Source organism: Hyperoodon ampullatus (genome assembly GCF_949752795.1).
Source record: "Hyperoodon ampullatus genome assembly, chromosome: 14".
Taxonomy (NCBI): domain Eukaryota; kingdom Metazoa; phylum Chordata; class Mammalia; order Artiodactyla; family Ziphiidae; genus Hyperoodon; species Hyperoodon ampullatus.
The window spans coordinates 29,909,637-29,929,209 of NC_136927.1; the positions used below are offsets into that span (position 1 = coordinate 29,909,637).

Consider the following 19,573-nt stretch of genomic DNA (forward strand, 5'->3'; position numbering starts at 1 on the left):
GCAGTATTCTGGTTTTAGTAAGTTGGGTACCTATGAGTGCCATGAAGGATGGCTATTCCCAGACACCACACACACACACACACACACACACACACAAAACAAAGAAAGTCATTAGAACAATGTTGAGCTACTGTCTGTAGTGTCTACGATGTGACCCAGAAATATTTTTAGATAGCTCTGGATTACATCCTCTACTGGACAGACTCGACAGATTCAACATCTGTCCGTGAAGGAACTTTAAACTAGAAGAGACCCCAGCTCAGCATTTCTTTGGATCAAAGACTCCAACCTACTTGGAAAGTCTTAAGAATTAACTGAATGGAAATATCGCCAGAGACATCATCTCTGTCCTTGAAGAGTCTCTGGTTACATTTTTATACAAAAGCTCAGAGGCATTACCTGCAAGTGTTTCCGATGGGAGTTAATGGATTTTGCGGAGGAGAGAGAATAGGAAATAATGAAGAGCAAGGCAATCAGATTTTGAATGTTTGGCTCTTCCAGATGACTGAGCCAGTGAATGGAAAAATGTAGCTTAGCATGGTTCATTATGCCTTTCAAAAACTTGCAGATAATGACCGTAAATAAGGGGGTACACAATCAATCGAATAAGGATGTAATTTAGTGACTAGGAAAAATATTAAGCCCTCTGTGTAAATACAGCTTTGAAAATAGCTTCCTCTGGCTACAATTTATTTTATTCTTAAAGATACAGTAGGAAGAGTAGGGGGAAAAGAGGTTTAGCTAAATTTAGCAAAAATACTTGACTTTTATGGAAATGTTCTACTAACGCAGATAAGATAAAAATCTAGGGAAAGTGGGTTGAGGCCAGATTCAGTATCAGTGACTCATATCTATGAGACAAGTCAATGGAAATATTTTTTCCTCTTTGATTGAACTGGACGAAAAGTTCTCTCTAGCTCACTAAGAAGATAAGTGGACAACTTTCTCTTTCCATTTCTTCCACGAACTCCCTTCCTCCAATCTCTAGGACCAAAGATCTCTGTTAAAGGTTCCAACAGGGAATGGGGAAAAAGATGATTAGGAATGACTATGAGTGAGAGTATATCCAATAATTATTAACATTCTGCTTGTGTTGTCAGTAAGCAGTATTTTTCATGATCCAGTGAGGCTCCCTTATTAAGATATGGGCATCATTATCCATATCAGACACAGGCACAGAAGGAACATAGTGAGGTATGTATTTGTCAAGGTCCACATTACTCCAACAAAGGTTACAAAAATGGAAGCGAGTGCAAAATCAAATCCAGTGAGTGGTAAGGATTTCAACAGCTTAAATGGATTATCGAAAATGAAAACAGTAAATCCATATGTCTCTGTGAGTAAGGCAGTATCCAAAATCCTGTTAGTCAACATTTCACTCATGAGAATGAAGCATAGAATGCTTCACTGGATGCTCACACCACATATAAATAAAGACAGTGGAAGAGTAAGGCTATGGGCTTGGAGCTGGCACCCACAAATGGGCCCTAGTCTGCAGTTTTAGTTCTCTAATAAACAAAGTTTTTTTGTCTTTGGAAAAATGTAAGAAAATCAGTTGACCCTAATCTAACTGTTTTCACTCTCTCCTGCAGTTTCCTTCTAGGGGTCAATGTTTGTCTTAACCTTCCCAATTTGGGACAAACCCACTGACATGGGAATGCCAAGGGGAAGTTAATCTGAATCCCATGATCTTCAAGACAGTCACTATCAAAAACTATTTATGATGACAAAACACTCAACACAATGATTTCCTTTAAAGGAAAAATTAAAAATGCTTGGCTATGTTCCATGCAGTTTCAGCTACACCAGCCAAGCTACCTAATGCATAGCTGCTAAAGAAAACCAGATGATAGAAAAAAACAGAACTACCTTGCTTTAAAAAATAAAAACCTTTTGTGTAAAAACATAAACCTAGGAAACAGTTAAAAGGAGAGTAAGAAGAATTTCTTCTCTTATAAACCATTCAGCTTCAAGGATAGTCACATTTAAAATATGATTCCATTAATTTTAAAACAGTGTATCCTCTTCAGACTGCTGCTGTTTTGTTTATCAGAGTACTGGTATAAATCATTGTACAGGCATCATTATTTTTACTCTTACATCCAGTAGATAAATGACTGTCATTCTAGTGAGGGGTGGAGGATGGGTATGTGGCTGCTAAATAAAAGTTTATGAGCTGATTTAAATTAACTGTGGACAGACAGGTTTATTTTTTAAATGCTTTCAAGGCTCTAAGCAATCTATCTACTAATCTATATTCTACACTATCAAGGGTGGTATCTGAATATGTGATTGCATTTTTAGCAGCTATTTCCAAGTTAAAGATAAATGAAAGGGCTTCCCTGGTGGCGCAGTGGTTGAGAGTCCGCCTGCCAATGCAAGGGACACGGGTTCGAGCCCTGGTCTGGGAGGATCCCACGTGCCGCGGAGCAACTGGGCCCGTGAGCCACAACTACTGAGCCTGCGCGTCTGGAGCCTGTGCTCCGCAACAAGAGAGGCCACGATAGTGAGAGGCCAGCGCACTGCGATGAAGAGTGGTCCCCGCTTGCCATAACTAGAGAAAGCCCTCGCACAGAAGACCCAACACAGCCAAAAATAAATAAATAAATAAATAAATTTAAAAAAAGATAAATGAAAGATGTTAACTGGGGGAAAATTGGGGTAATTGAAATGCAACATGCTTTCAATATGCTGACGTGGTTACCTGGAACTGAACTAGGTCCTATCTGGTCCTGTCTTTCGAGCAAACAAGACAAAATACCTGTAATTCCTCGTAGGAAAGCAATAGTGACTGTGAAGTTCACATACCTAGAAAAGCAGAAGGTGATACAGTGCCATTGCTTCTTGAAACCATGACACTGATTCCCGTCTCCACAAAGGGCACGGAGAAGTCCACCACTTCAGAACGTTCCTCGTTGATGGTGAGTGAGCCAACTGCCATGACTGCCCGTTGATAGACCACCTGGACACAAGGCAACAAAAAGAACCGTCCCTTTACTCATCCTTCCCGCCATGCCTGAGGACCTTGGGCCCTAAGTCTGAATGAGGGCCCTTGGGATGAAAATATAACTTACCTCACCAATCATTCCATTCCACACATTGTTAACTTTCTTGCCATGCTTCCCATTAGTCACCAGGTAAAGGTCATAGGTAAACTTCACTGTTCTTGAAAGCTTCTTTAGGATATCGATGCAGAACCCCTTGCAGCATTTTTTAACATTCATGCCCTCATTGGTTGAATTGCTGTAGAGAAAATCCCAAGATGGTAGAGTATTAGTACTGGAAAATGTGTTCACATTCATTATCTACACTCTTCTACTATTTTTCACATGGGAAATTGAGGCCCAAAATGAGGAAGCGGCTTTTACAAGGACGTTCAGTGAGTTTATGACAGCAAAAGTAGAAAGTGTTCTTAATTATGACAGTAATCATGACAACAGGTAACATTTCTTGAGTAATTACTATTTGCTATGCACTGTGATAAATGCTTTATACTAATTGTTGGATTAATCTTCACAACATTTTTCTTCATTAGGTAGTATTCAGATCCCCATTATACAGATGAGAGTTACTACCTCTTACTTTTTTAAAGCTTATAACACATACAACCTCTTTAGATCAGAGTTTAGTCATCTAATCTAAACTGAATTATAAAAACTTATTGGAAAATGGAGGAGAGGAAGATGTGAAATTCTCAGAGCAAGGAGAGTTTTGCTTTATCCTTTCACTGAAAATAGAGGTTGGCAACCAAAGGGAAGAAGAAAGGATGCCTTACTTACTTAGGAAAGACACTCTCCTTGCTGAGGAAAACTAAGAATTATCAGCTAAGAATCAGGAGACCTGGGGTCTACTCTGTGCCGGAGTCTGTGGACTTAATGTCTCTTGATCGAGTCATCTCGCAAATGAAGGCTCACTCATAACATTTTCCCTCCCTACCTACGTGGAGGAAGTGTAAAAGGTGACACTATTAAATAGCAATGTCCTTGAGCGGGAAAAAGCCCTGTTAAAATACAGAGAGCATTGCTGTCTTAAAACCTATCATAATCTACCAAGGTTACATTTGTTGCTTTGTGCCAGCCACTTTGTTTTATTTACTTGACAAAGTCATACTCAAAGGACACTCAGAAAAACCAGAAATGCTTTTAAAAGGGAAGGAAACAGGGGTCTTCCCAAGTGATAACAAAAACTATTTAAACAACTGCTACAGGAAGATCAAGACCTCTCTGGGCATTGCACTTGGTTCCACCTTGCCCTGGGGCATCCATTAGTACCATGCTCAGATGCTGAGTCACGTATTTCATAGGATATGTGCTGTCTCAATATTCCATCGTTGACACATCTACATACTGAATTGTTATCTAAGCACTAAAATGATGTTTATGGAAATCTAACAGGATAATAGGAAAATACTTACCTTTCCATATCTTATGATAAAAGTAGGTTACATAGTGATACATACAGAATAGTCATAGCTATATAAAAACAGATGAGCTTACGAAGTATCTGGATGGAAAAATAATGAAATATGAAGCAGAGCTATTTTAGAATGGTAAGAAATGGTTTTTTATCTTTTTCGTATTTTTAGGTTTTTTTCCCAAAAGATTATCTGCAGTGAGTATATACTACATATATAATTGGATAAACACACACACACATTAAGCACCATTGGTATATATCTATATCCAAGAATATGGATAGATTTGACAATATAACTTTGAGTAATGGAAGTGGGGTGCAGAATGACACCTTTTTTCATACTTTCTCTATCTCAGGATCACAGATCACCTATCCTGAATCACTGTCTTCACCGTTGTTCCCTCCTATCCTGTCTCTGAGCTCGGCTCAACCAACCTGCATCTGCCAGCCAGGACCACGATGGAGACTTCACTCTCCAGCCTTGAAGCTGGACAACTGCTCAGACACTTCTGCCCTCAGTCTGGGGGTGCTGTGGAAGGCCACATCCGCATGCATTTACAGATGATGACTGGTGGACTTAACTCTGTAGTACAACAGGAAGTAGGGACTTGCCCTCTCTCCACCAGTTTCCCAGAGCAGAAAGGGTCAAGGTGGAGTTACAACTGCCATAAACATGATAGAAATATGTCCTAAGTACATTAAATTAATGGCATGTCCAAATATGATTTTCATCTTGGTATCTGTGGCTCTTTGAAAAATGTGCCCAAATCAAAGTCTCTCTTTTTCTTTTTGGCCACTATAGGCCGTGCATCAATGCCTCTTTACCACCTCTTTCCATTTGCAGCTCTTTCATTCTCTGCTCCTTCCCTTCTTCTATTACAGCCTCTTCCTTCACCTGGTCAAGATTCCTGGGAGAGTGTGGACAGGAGTTACAAGTACCCCAGGTTTAAGATTCAGGGTCATAGCCATATAGTGACCTATCTGCTTCTTTGACCTCACTGGAACCTCAGCCAGTTTATGAGTTAATTATTCCCCCCATGTCCCCTAATACTAGGTGTATTCTAGTTGCCAGTTGTCACTGATGCATTTTCACCCAACAAGCACCCACTACTACACAGAGCAGCTACTCTGTGTAAGACATGGATCTAGACGCTGGGGACACAGGATGAAAAAGACAAGCAGAAAGTGTACTAGTTGAATTTATCATGGGGATTATGGAAACACAGACCACATTGGGAACTTTTGTTGGTTGTTATCACAAACCTTGTGTGTGTGTGTGTGTGTGTTGTGTGTGTGTGTGTGGAGGAGGGGGTATGACAACTACCCAGACATCTGAGAAATGGTGCCCATGTAATCTCTCTGCTCTCCACCACCACCTAAAAGAAAGGGAGACTCATAAAAACAAATATGGGGAAAGGGATCCAATAAATCATCAATTCTCTGGCTCTATAACTTCCCAGTATGGCCAGTGGATGTGCCTTGCGAGTCAGATAGAGCTGCTTTCAAATCCTGGGTCTGCCCTTGACAAGCATGGAAACTCAGACAGGTCTCTTCATTCACAGACCTCAGTTTACTTATTCGTGCATTGAGAAGGCTGATACTTACCTTGCAGGATAGTTGGAAATATTAAATAAGGTATCTAAAGCACCTCTCACATAGGTGCTTAAAAATATATTTCCTCTCTTTTCACCAATGATTTGACAGTTTAGGGGATTAACTGGCAGTATAGCCATTTATCCTTACATATCAAAACAGGTAATTTTTCCTCAATTTACTCTTCACGTCTTAACACTCAACTAACAGGTAAGAAGAAAAGTCTGATTTCTCAGCCCATTTCCTACTACCTGATTTTTTAGAAGACTAATGTGTGCCCTCAAGACCCCACCATTTACCAGAAGTGAGAGACAAAGGGTTTTCCCTGAAAGAATATCACCAAGAAAACAAACACAATCATGTTGTCCAACAGGAATCCTTTTTGGAACCAATCAGCCTGCCTCAAAGATGTTACCTTTAGGAAATGCAGTTGATCTAATCTGTGTTAATGTTGGGATTACTGGATCCTAGTAATTTTCTATTGCTTTCAGGTAAATCAAAGACTTTAATTTCACCTAGAAGCACAGTACGATTCTCATGTCACCAAGTGGGAAAAGGAAAATTGCAAGCCACCCCCTCCCACAGGAACCCAAATCGTTAATTTGAACTTGTTAATCTGTTTCTATTCTTCAGTTGAAAAGTCAATTCTTTTAAAGACAGTAATTTATTTGGAGGTTCATTTCCTCCAGACCAATGTGACTCAGGACTTGGTGATCTATTGTTTTCAGCTCCAAGTCTTCTGATTTTAAAGACTTTAATCTCCAACGACTGAGTGTGAAGCATAAGATGCCCTACTTGATTGGCCCTATTGAATCAGAGAAGATATGGTTATCATAAAGGAGGTGCCCCAGTGGGGTTATACTCTTAGCTTTGTGCCAGCCACTCTGCTTTCTTCATCTGACCAAGTTCTGCTCAAAGAACACCCGCCCAAGTCAAAACCTCTTTGACAACTTTCCCACATAACCCCTTCTGTCATTCTCCCAGCTCATCACTTCCAAGTACTGCACTAGGCTTCCTTGTTTCCCAAACTCGCCAATCTCTTTCCTCCCACAGGGCCTTTGCACCTGCTCCTCTAGCTGCGTGGCTTTTCCCCAGTTCTTCACATGTTTGGCTCCTTCTCCTCCTTTACATGTCACCTTAAATCTTATCTGTGTGAGCTGCAGGAGCCCCACATACCTCAAGTGACTCCCTTATCACACCACCTTATTCAGATCCTTCACAGCGTTTATCCTAATGTGGAGCTGCCCTGTTCCCTTCTTGGTTGAGTAGTTTTTTAACCATGTGCACCCCTTGACTGCAAGATCCTTTCCGGTTCATTGATGCATCCCCCATGCCCAGCACTGTGACTAACACAGAAACTATGCTTCATGTGTATTTATTTATTGACTAATCTATTCAGAATTTCAACCCCAAAGAGGCTGATGACTCCAAAAAAAGCTGATGATTATTTACTGAATAATCTATCAGAATTTCAACTCCAGAAATGCTTATTGATAAAAAAATTTCTCCAAACCAAAATGCACCTTCATAATACATTTAGCAATCATATTCTTAAAAAATTATCTTTATCCAAAGCACTGAGCCATGGGGATTTGCATCTTGTATAATAAGAACTTAGGTTGGAATTTGGAATGTGGGAGGAAAAGTATCCATTCACCCTCCGTTCAAGTGTCATCAACATTGGGGTGTCATATTCTGTGCTTGTAACTGAAGACACAAATATTAATAAGCCACGTTCCCTATATTTAGGCAGATAATACTCTGGGGGAAATACAGACAAACTGTAAGCCATAAAAACAAGTGAGAAAGATAGCTAGAGAGTGCTATGGACTGAATGTTTATGTTCCCCTCAAATTCATATGTTGAAACCCTAATCCCCAATGTGATGGTATTTGGAGAGGTAATTAGAGGTCACGAGGGTGGAACCCTCCTAAATGGAAGTAGTGCCCTTATAAGAAGGAGCAGGACAGCTTGCTTCCTCTCCCTCTGCTCTCTACCAGGTGAGGAGAAGACAGCCATCTGCAAACCAGAGGGTCTCCATCAGACACCAGATCTGCCAGCACCTTGATCGTGGACTTCCCAGCCTCCAGAACTGTGAGGAATAAATGTCTGTTGTTTAAGCCACCCACTCGTGGTAATTTGTTATAGCAGCCTGAACGGATTAGGACATAGAGACATAGCCAGGGTACTGTGGAAGTAGGGAGAACTCACCTAGCTTGTGGAGGGAGTGCTTAAGACTTAAAGGGCAAGCAAGAATTGTCCAGGTGAAAGGAGGCAATCAGAAAACACTCAGGAAAAAAAAAAAAAAAAAGATTTCCATCCAACGGTAGGCTTTTTCCTTTTGTGAATCCTCCACAAGGGTGGTATTTGTGTTTATGTTTGCATTACAAAGACAAAATTCAGGGCCTTGGACTTGGCTATGAAGCTTTATGTATCTCCAAAGGGTTTATAGATTAGGGAGAACCCTTCACCAGGGGATCTGATAAAAAATGTCAGTTCCTCTTCAATCGTAATAAAAGAGGAAATGACTTAGATGCAATGCTGGTTTGTTGCTGGTGACCTAGGAGATCCCCAGGAGATCAGCTCCACCTTAAGCACATCAGAAAGTCACTTGTAAGGTGGATGTTGACCCCAAAATGGAGAGAAGTTTTGAAAATTCTGAAAAGTTTGGATCTGGGAAATAGAAAAGAGGTGGAAGGAAGTGGTAGATATGGTTTGGGGGAGGGAGCAACCAGAAAAATACAAAAGAAATAATTATTCTAGGAAAGATTGAAGGGGAGGGTTGATTTACCATACTGGTTAAGAATACGGTGGTGGAGTCAGATGGACAAGTGTTTGAGTCCTGCCTCTTCCATCTACGAGTTGAGTGGCTTTGAACGTGCTTCTTAATCTTCTCATAACTCAGTCTGTATCATGTTTAAAATGGGCAAAACCATGCACCTCGTACTGCCATTGTTGGAATCAAATGAATGCAAACCACCTGGTGTAGCTCCAGATCTTTTAAAAAATCTATTTTTATATGCACCTATTATAATAGAGTATATTTTATATTACATTCTATTATTATTGTAGAGATACCACTGTTATCAGTGATACAGGCTATTGTAAAGGATTGGGCACATTCAACCGACAGCATCCCTGGACTCACTTGATTCTGATGAACTTCCGACATGGCACAGTGTTCCTCACACACGTCTCAGTCAGCGGGTCTATGTCTTCCACGATGACAAAGGGGGCCTCCTCCAGTGTGACGATGCTCAGATGGTTGTCATCTGGCTCACAGTCCGAAAAGGACTTGTATCTGGGCCACACGGAGTGCCTCAGGCTCAGGGTCTGGTTCTCCCACTTGCCCACCTGCAGTATAAAGAGAAAGACACACCTGTGCTTTCCTGCACCACTGGTTTCCAGAAAGGTGAGTCCTCCCCCGTAAGAGGTATGGGAGAAGAACCCCATCATCTTCAGGGCTTTTCTGCTACCTACCTCAACGTACACTTCTGTTTGTATGCTAAGAAAGATGAGGACAGAGGGAAAGCAGAATACTGGGCAGCTCCCATGCCCTGGACTCTCCCCAGACTAATAAATACGGGGGTGGTGACAAAGCACTGATGCCGTTGGAGATCCCCAAGTGATTGTGATGTTCTGCCAGAGCTCAGAGCCACTAATGTCAAAAAGAGCAAGGACTTTTAGAATCAGAGGTCTAGGCTTGAATCCCCACATCTGCCACTTGCTAGCTGTACAACCCCAGACAGGCTTTTAATCACTATGAACATCTGTTTTCTCATCTGTAAATAGACACAATTCCACTTACTTTATAAGGATGTCGTGGGAATTAAATAAGGCAATTCGAGAAAAGCATACAGGGCAGAGCTCAGCACGTAGTAAGGACTCCAAACTCTCCCTTTTAAGTATGGAAGAGAGTCAGTGAGAGGGAGAGAGATTTTAAAAGTGCTAAGAAAAAGAAAAAGAGGAAAGGGGAGAGGAAGACGAAGTCCAAGAGCAAGAAAGAGGGAGGACTGGCCTGAGAAACAAGGGGGTAGAGCAGATGAGCAGACGAGGAGCCTCCCTTCGAGCTCAGATACGGTTCTATTTCAGTTGAAATTAAGGTGAATTTTTATTAATCCAGCACAGAGTGGAGACTTTTACTGCTTACTGTACATCAAGACCTGTCAAAGCAGAATCGATTGTGTTCCCTCCAAGCAGCTGTCGGCATCTTAGTGAAATCAAATTGAAGCCTGTATGTTTTGAACCTTAATTTTATTTGACAGCTTCTTGGCACTCTCGCACACACACTGGGAGAAAGCTGCCCCCAGCATTGCACTTTGTGCTTCCTCCTCCCGTTCCCACGTGCAACTGCTCGACACCACAGGGCAACGCTTTATTTGTAACACAAACCTCAAGGAAAATACCTCGTCTGAAGAGCTAAGTGCCAAGTCCAGCCTTGTCTGTGTTCATGTGACCCACTCACCTCTCCTCCTGTAATGTAAGTGTCAGCAGAAATGAATCTCAGGCCCTTAAAGAGAATTCAGACACACTGGACATCAAGAGAGGTGATATGTGGCAGGAGAGAAGGCAATCAGTGCTCTGGAAGATGACATCATCATTTGGACTGGAAAAGGTTTGCTGCTTGGAGAGAAACACGCCATGTGGCCAATTACAAAACTGTCCAGCTTCACTGATACCTTCCTTTTTAAGTTAGGAAGGGCAGTAGAGTAATTTGGTCAAGCAAACACGTCCATCTCCTCAGGCTGTGACGTAACACAGGCTGAAGAGAATGTGGAGCCCATCAAATTCTTAATTCATTCAACATAGATTTATTGAACACCAGCTATGTGCGTGCTGACACCAGCCCGGGAACAATGAGGGATAAAACAGAACGATTCCTGCCTTGTTGGAACCATTAGTCAGCTGCCGGACAAAGACCAAGCCAATGATAATAAACATGCAAATAGATAAAGAGATATCCAAGCTCTTCCTTTTGGAACATGTTATACCCATCTCTTTCTTTTTCATCTCCCTTAGAAAACTCAAACATAGCCTTCAAAAGAGCCTGGGCAGTTCAGAGGGTAAGACAATGGCTTTTGGAGTCACACAGAACTAAGTGCTAATCCTGGCCTCATCCATTAGCTGAGAATCCTTGGGAAAGTTGCTTAACCTCTCTGAGCTTTGCTTTCTCTATCTGTAAAATGTGGATTGCAACAGGATATGCTTTCAGAACTGTAGTGAGATTTGAATGAGGCAAAAATGTCCTTGAAGCATTGAGCACAGAACTTAACATGTAACATAGATGTCAGCTGCTATTATTTTATTATTGTAGGTAGCATTTAAGATACAGCTCAAATATCACCTAATCTGTAAAAGCATTCCTGTCTTCCCTGGTAATAGAGAACTTTGCTCCCATCTCCACCACAGCATTTGATGCTATACTTATAACAATGTCACTTTTGAGCATGTCTGTGTAGTCAGGAAATGTGCCAATATTACCACTTAGTTTAATCCTACAAATTCCACATGGTAAGGATTATTATTCCAGCGTCACAGTTCAGCAAACTGAAGCACAGAGAGATTATGTAAACTGCCCAAACTTGCACAGCTAGTAAGTGGTGGATCCAGAGCTATACCATGGAACTATGTGAATCCAAAGGTGCTTTCCCGCTAGTGTTTCTATTGATTGATCTGCAGTAATCATGTTATTGCTCCAAGACCCTTTCTTCCTTGCGGAGACAGCTCCTAAAGTCCCAAGGTAACATAAATAGAGGCAAAGCCCGTTTAGCCAGCAGAATCTCTGGTGATGTCACTGACCATGTCACATACCCTACACCACGGGAGGCAGGCAAAGGTTCCAGCCCAAGGCTGACTCATGGAGAGAGAGGCTGCAAACGTTTATGAGTTCCCAGAGTGCAATAACTTCCTAAATCTGCTCTAAGTTCCTCTCTCCCTTCCCAACACGTCTAAGTAAGCACCCATGGGTCAGCCAAGGAGGGTGGAAGCAAGTGGTGGGTGGGAAAACTTGATTAGGAGCTGAAGCTGCTGTGTAAACATTGCCCTAGATCCTGAGAGCTCCTTCTCTGAGTCTGACAGGCTCCTGTTCCAAACGCCAAAAATCTCAACTCCAGGATTTTATATACCAGATAGGGGAGAAACAGACATCCTTCGCTTTCCCCTCCCATGTTCCTATTTACAAAGGACAATATAACTGAGCCTGGAGTCTGTAGACAGGCTTAATAGAGATTCGTTTACTCCATAAACATTTACTGAGTGGCTACTAGGTGCCAAGCACTGCGCTAGGCACTAAGGGTACTGTAGTGCAAGCAGCACAATTTCTACTTGCAAGGAATTTTTATGCTAATTGGGAAGACAAACATGAGTCAAATAACCACATAAAAATATACATCATACAAACTGGGAGGAAGAAATAAAATATGGGTCTAAGACTGGAAAAGGGGGGAAAGAAATCACGTAAGTTTTCCCCAAGAGGTGGCACTTAAGCTGAGATTGGAAATCCAAGGTGAGTGGATGAGGCGATAGAGGGAGCAGAGGGAGAGCCCTCCAGGCTGGCAGGGGCCAGATGATGCAAGGCCGTGCAGGTCCAGTTCAGGAGGTGAGATTTGCCGTAAGAGTTGATCTAGTCTGTTATCCAGAGTGGAAAAAGAAATGAAGAAATCACCATGAACATGGGTCCATACATAACTTTCCCAAAAGTGGAAGCTTCTTGCCCCTTCCATTCTTTTCTTTATTATGGAAAAATTGTAACTCATACAAAAGTAAAATACTAGAATGCATCTCCATCTTCCTATTATCTAGCTTCATTAATGACTAACTCATGGTCAATCTTGTTTCATTTATACTCCCAACCACTCCTCCCATATTATATTGAAGGAAATCTCAGACATCATAACATTTCATTCACAAATCCCTGATTTGATTTAAATACCTAATTTTCATTTGCTTAACAATATTATACCTCAACAACCTATGTGTTTGTGTATGTTTCACTCATTAGATTGTGATTCCTCAGTCTAGCAGGGATATATATATATATATATATATATATATATATATATATATAATATTATATATATTAATATATATGTATATTAGTTGGTTTCTATGTCCACAGCTTCTAACTCAGGGCCTGGCACAGCTGGATAGGTGTTGATGGACTGAATGAACACACCACACTTAGCAGAGTCTGTAACATTCGATGACAGTGGTTTGTGTCTGCTAATCCCAAACTCCTAATTTATCCCTCCCTCTCTTTCCCTTTGGGTAACCATAAATTCCTTTTCTATGTCTGTGAGTCTATTTCTGTCTTGTAAATAAGTTCATTTGTATCATTTTTTTTTAGATTCCACATATAAGTGACATCATATGATATCTGTCTTTCTCTGTCTGACTTGACTTCATTTAGTACGATAATCTCTAGGTCCAGAGATTATTAGTCACTATTCTTAGCACAATTTTAATTCTTATAAACACCCTATACACAAGAAGAAGGTGTGGGCAGACGATTTTTATCTCTATCATGAATTTTGGACTTGAAAACAGTCTCAAATTCCCCCAACTAGGCTGTGTGGAAGAAGAAAAAAAAAATCTTTATCTTCAAAATAAACTGGATTTTGGTGATAAACCTTTAAATGTTTTCAGCAAATAAACTGAAGTTTTGAGGACAAAGAAAAATAATTGACCTCTAATGGAGAAAAGTGATTTAAAAGAAGTGTAGAAAGAGGAAATTAACTTTGTAATGATTTTTTAATCTGTTCTTACTAATAAAATTTAAATGCTGTGCTTTTAGAAAGCTAATTCCTCTTCAGCTCCTAGGAAGTGTTTTGTGACAGGGCAGTGATTACTTATCAAAACGTTCAGCCAATGTCTTCTCAGAGCAAAGATAATTTCATCTCCAGAAACTGTCATAAGTTAATATTCATCCCTTAAGGTCTGGTTACATCCATAGCAACGTCACAGAGGCTGGAAGAAATGAGGTTAATAGATGTTTGTGACTCTCCTTTCAAAGAGGTATGAGTGCTTGATCGTGTTTGATCTATTCACGAAATGCTTACAAGAGACAGTTAAAATCACCTCACACCTGTTCTCTCCCAAGCCACTCCCTAAAAACATATATCTAAACACCAAAATCATAGATCTACCTCTACTCAAATCCTTCCATGACTCATACTGCCCACAGAATCAATCAGACTCCTCTTACATTAATGGACCCTACAGTATAGATCCCATCAACCTCAATACACTCTGTCCTCTCTCTCTCTCTATCACTGTTTTGATTTCTCTTTTGTACACCCTATAGACACCCTCACACTAAAACATATACATCTACACCTTCAAACACACATACGCTTACACCTACACATACTCACACGTGTATGTACGTATATATGTATGTGCATACGTGTATACAGTTAACCCTTGAGCAACGTGGGGTTTGGGAGCACTGACCCTTCACGCAGTCAAAAATTCGTGTATAAGATATAGTTGGTCCTCCATAACCATGGTTCCTCCATATCTGCGGATTCAACCCACTGGGGATCATGTAGTACTGCAGTATTTACTACTGAAAAAACTCCACAGATAAGTGGATTCAAACCCGTACACATGCACACATATATATATCATATATTTATACATCTATACATAAACACACAGCTACACTCATACCTACCTGAATTCACAATACACACATATATACACTCACCTCCACACACGTACTACACATACACACATGCCTAACACACCTACACTCACACCTCTACACACACGCACAATACTAAGCCACAATGACACATACACTTTTCACTGTCACCACACACACCCTGAATGACACCTATTTCCCCGCCTTTGCCTGCACTACTTCTACGTGAAATTCCTCTCCTTATCATCTCCAATGACTGAAATCCTACCCATTCTTTCCAGGTACAGCTCAAATACCATCTCTCCCCTGCAGCTTAATACTTCAGCTGGAATGCGGTTTTGAGCATTCTCTTTTTCCCTTGAATTCTCTCGCTTGTTCATTCATGAGCTCAATACACATGCGTCCAGGGCTTTACACTGTGCCAGGCACTGCAGGAGTCTCTGGGGCTACAACTGTGAACAGTGCAGGCTGGTCCCAGTGCTCAGACTTTCTAGTCTGGTTAGAGAAGAGGAGCTAAAGCACACTGGCCATGAGATAACATGAGATAATAAATGCGGTAGCTGCCATGCTGGGGTGGGCACAGGATACTGCTGGAGCAGAGAGCTTCCTGCTCTGCAAGGAAACCAAAGATGCTTCTTAAGGAATTGACTTCCAACCACGAGCCAGACCAGCAGAGCTGTGTGTGCTTTGCTCCGGAGTTCCATCTTTGTTCGTAGGGCAATGGACTTGTGTAGAGGGATGGGGATGGGGATTATTGAAGATTTTTAATCAGGGGAGGGATACAATGTCTGACATATTAGGACATTTCTTCCCAGTGCAGTGCAGAGAACGGGTTTGTGCCTAAAAGATTCTGAAGGCAGAGTGATGGGTCAGGAGGCAGCTGCATTAATCTGGATGAGTCTGGCATAGGGCTGCATGGGGAGGGGGCATGAACTCACAGGATCCCAAAGTGGTGGAATCAATACAACTTAGAGACCGATTGTGTATCTGTATGGGGGTGGGGATTAAGGGTTCAGTTTGCCCTGTATTATAGAATCTCTGGCCTGGCCAGCCTTTCACACAACATGACCCACATTGGCTGTAATACAGTGTTCACCACATTCCAGTTCAATAAATATTTGCTGAACTGAACTCAATTCAGAAGGCAGCACGGCATCAATTTTTACTTAGAATTCAAAGTTAAAAGAGGAGAGTTGCCTGTTTACTCAGATCCTCTCCTTGGAGACAAGACAATAGGGATTGTAAAATTAAAAATCAGAGATGAAATTTATTAAAACCAACAATGAAAGCAGAGTTCAGGCTGCCTGTGCTCCAGCTTGACTGGCCCTGGTTAGCTCATTGAGTGATTTCATAACCAAGGGGGAAACAGGTCTTAAAACAAACACTTCACATGTGCAAAACACCGGAAAACATTTCACTCCAGATAATAAGCAGGGATTTACTCCCAAGCTGGAGAAAATGTGAGTAATTAACTCTTCAGGAAGATGCATTTCAGGAGAAAAACAAAGCAAACGGGAGGCCAATTTCTCTCCACCTGAAATATAAAGTCTTCTAAAGGACATAAGATAAATGTCCATGAAGGAAATTTAAAATGACTTAAAGTCCGTATTTAGCATAAATAGCATCACCGGTTAGCATCACTTCCATGCCTCTGCATGCAAATGCAGAGCTGATAGCAGGCTTACACATGAGTAATTCTGTGTCTTCGGTTGCTGCTTGAAGCCAAAAGTAGATCTGAATTTGATTGACCTGGAAACTACAACAAAGATGTCTGAGCCACAACCCTGACTTGATATTAAGTTGAAATGTGCTCTATCTGGAGTAGTTTGCAGTTGAGTCTAGTGACTTTTTTGTGAACCAAAACCCAATCTAAAGTTCATTCAGGACAGCTAGAGTCTGATGAAACCAGATGTCACGTTGCACCCCAGATTTCCCCTGCATGGTACGTTCAAACAAGCTTCTACAATAAAACTGCTGAAAAGCAGGTGTGGACCAAACCTACTTTATCTGCAGTGCCATGGGGTCTCAGATGGCCACTGGCAGAGTGAAACTAAGAATTGCTTTTCAGGTGTTAAAGTAAAGCACCTGTTTCCTTTGAATGCACTGTCTTAAATGCAGTTACTGAAGGTAGTGGGATTATGAGACTTTAGCAGGAATAAGAACCTCTCCTTGGGGGCTGATTAAGAATGCAGACTCCAAGGGGAAAGAGGGGGGAGGGATAAATTAGGAGCACAGGATTAACAGATACACACCATTATACATAAAATAGATAGACAACAGTGACTTACTGTACAGCACAGGGAACTACAGGTCAGTATCTTGTAATAACCTATAATGGGAAAGAATCTGAAAATACACATATAAATAACTGAATTACTTTGCTATATACCTGGAACTAACACAATATTGTAAATCAACTATACTTCAATTAAAATAAATGAATGAGTGAATGAATGCAGACTCCTAGATCGCTGGAGTGTATGCATCAGTAAATGTGGGATGAGGCTTGGGAACCTAACTTTTTTACCAGGATCCCAGCTCATTCTGTTCTGGGTGATCTAAGAGAAGCACCTAAAGGATCATACGTATGGCTACCAGCAGGATTAAACACAGCATAAGGAAAAGATGGGAATCTTTCTTCTTGGGTTTCTTATGTAACCAGTAGCAGTTGCCAGCAGATCTAAATGAGTTGAATCAGCTATTAGAGCTTTAATTAAATTCCTCTCAGTTGAAATTTCAGAATTGCCTGATTGTTAAACAGCTCACATTGGAGCAGTTGATTTTTTTTCTCCTATAATAACTGTTCTCAGGATAATCTAATGTCTTTATGGATAATGGCATCGGCTGTCTTAGGACTCAGCACTGATCTGGTAATTCATGGAGATGTGTTTTGATCACCGTTATTTCCTCGAACAACCTGCCTATTGCTTCCATTCTCCTCTTGAGGTTCATTCAACACGAGAAGAGCTCAATGCTCGTTCAAGCTCAGATTTAAAAGTGAAAGTCTCTGCAGCAATGAGCCTCCATTTTCTTCAGAAGTTCACGTATTATCTTCAGTTCTACAAAGTCCCTCTGTTCCCAGGTCCCTGGGGATGGAGAGAAGTTCTACTTCTTTGGTTTACTTTTTTTTTTTTTTTTTTTTTTGCGGTACGCGGGCCTCTCCCTGTTGTGGCCTCTCCCGTTGTGGAGCACAGGCTCCAGACGCGCAGGCACAAACCCGTGTCTCCTGCATCGGCAGGCGGACTCTCAACCACTGCGCCACCAGGGAAGCCCTGGTTTACTTTTAATTATTTACGTGATCTTAAAAAGTGATGTGGGGCTTCCCTGGTGGCGCAGTGGTTGAGAGTCCTCCTACCGATGCAGGGGACACGGGTTCGTGCCCCGGTCCGGCAAGATCCCACATGCCGCAGAGTGGCTGGGCCCGTGAGCCATGGCCGCTGAGCCTGCGCGTCCGGAGCCTGTGCTCCACAACGGGAGAGGCCACAACAGTGAGAGGCCCGCGTACCGCAAAAAAAAAAAAAAAAAGTGATGTGTCCTGGTCATTAGCTAAACAGTTAATAAATAGTGTTTTCTTTCTCTCCTTTGGCTCCATGTTGGAATCATTTAACATTAGAGACTTGAAAAATCAGCAAAAAATAAAAAGGAGCCCTCTCACAATTACTAATTAATTTTTGAACCCTGTCCTGGGAGTCCTTCATTATGTAACTTCTGTATCAGTCAGCCCTCCAATGGGCTGTAATAATTATTAAATAATGAATAAGTATAATAACTGGCATGTCTTGAGACACTGTGATCACCCCAACATGCACTTTCTCATTTTACCCTCACATCCCTGTAAGGAGAAGGCCATCATTACCCTCATTTTATAGACTGGGAAACTGGGAGCTGACGTGACTTGCCCAAGATCAAAAAAGCAAGAGAGAGCATCTGGAGGTTGAGCTCAGGCCATCTGATCTGAGAGACTGGGGTCATCACCACTGTTTGATATTCCCAAGGTTGCCATCAGATTTGGTCTGGGAAATATTAAGGCAAACAAGGGAAATGAGGGAACATTCTACGGATCAACTGGCAAGATCCCGCTGTGAGTAGCGACGCCCTGAGGAGCTGGGATACCTGAGCTCAGCCTCCCCAGATGCACGGCCTGTCCCCTTTCCCCTTTGGAGAGGGGCAAGGTGCTCTCTCCCTGTGAAATACAGGAGGAGGAGAGAGAACAGCCAGAGGTGGCTATCTTGTGGTTTTCTTTCATGTTTTCCAGTTATTTCCTCAGTGTACCTGTGACTTGATTCTTCTAAGGACCTTGAATTCCACCCTGGGTCATGTCTCTGACAGCAGCCCTGCAGTGAGCCCCTGCAGGCTTGAGGTTGCTAACATCGACATCCAAAAGGCGATTAGAATAATAGATCAGGAAAAAATCAGCCGCTCAAATGTGAACTGCGTGACAATGAGGTAATTTGGGGATTTCAACCAAGAGGAATGTAATTTAGGGCTCTAACAGCTGATTAGACTTTTTCTTCGCCTCTGTGGTCATCTCCATCCATTACATAAGGGGTCTTAGAAGGGAGGATTCCATCTTGCCTCTGTCACACGTTGGACCTGAGATGCTGATGGCCAAGACAATGTGACTCTGTTTACATTGCTGCATCTGTTATCATCAAAATTTGGACTTAAACCTGGTTGAACTCCTGAAAAGGCTGTTGCCTTGGCGAAGAAAACCACGATGCCTATAGGTCTGCAAAAACACTTCAGGAGGAGATGTGAAGGAAAATGGGACAAACACAGGACCTGGAGTGGGGGAGGATAAGCACCTAATATTGGACGAGAACTTGACCTAAGGACAGTCTTCTATTATAATAGTAGTGATAACCACGGTTATTTTTTTAACACCTTTGCAAAGACAATTTAGAAATACGGAAAAGGTTT

At 41.6% G+C, this 19,573-nt stretch overlaps 1 protein-coding gene across 1 annotated transcript in view; it reads right to left on the reverse strand.

Annotated features, from left to right (window-relative positions):
• Positions 1-19,573, reverse strand: part of GRIN2A (glutamate ionotropic receptor NMDA type subunit 2A) — a gene marked incomplete at both ends in the record, with an annotated part of 172,435 nt that overhangs the window by 82,249 nt on the left and 70,613 nt on the right. Inside the window, 3 exons of the mRNA XM_079718995.1 lie at positions 2,809-2,962; positions 3,075-3,243; positions 9,158-9,363. Of these exons, the coding sequence (XP_079575121.1) occupies positions 2,809-2,962; positions 3,075-3,243; positions 9,158-9,363 (529 nt within the window). The remainder of the gene's footprint in view (positions 1-2,808; positions 2,963-3,074; positions 3,244-9,157; positions 9,364-19,573) is intronic.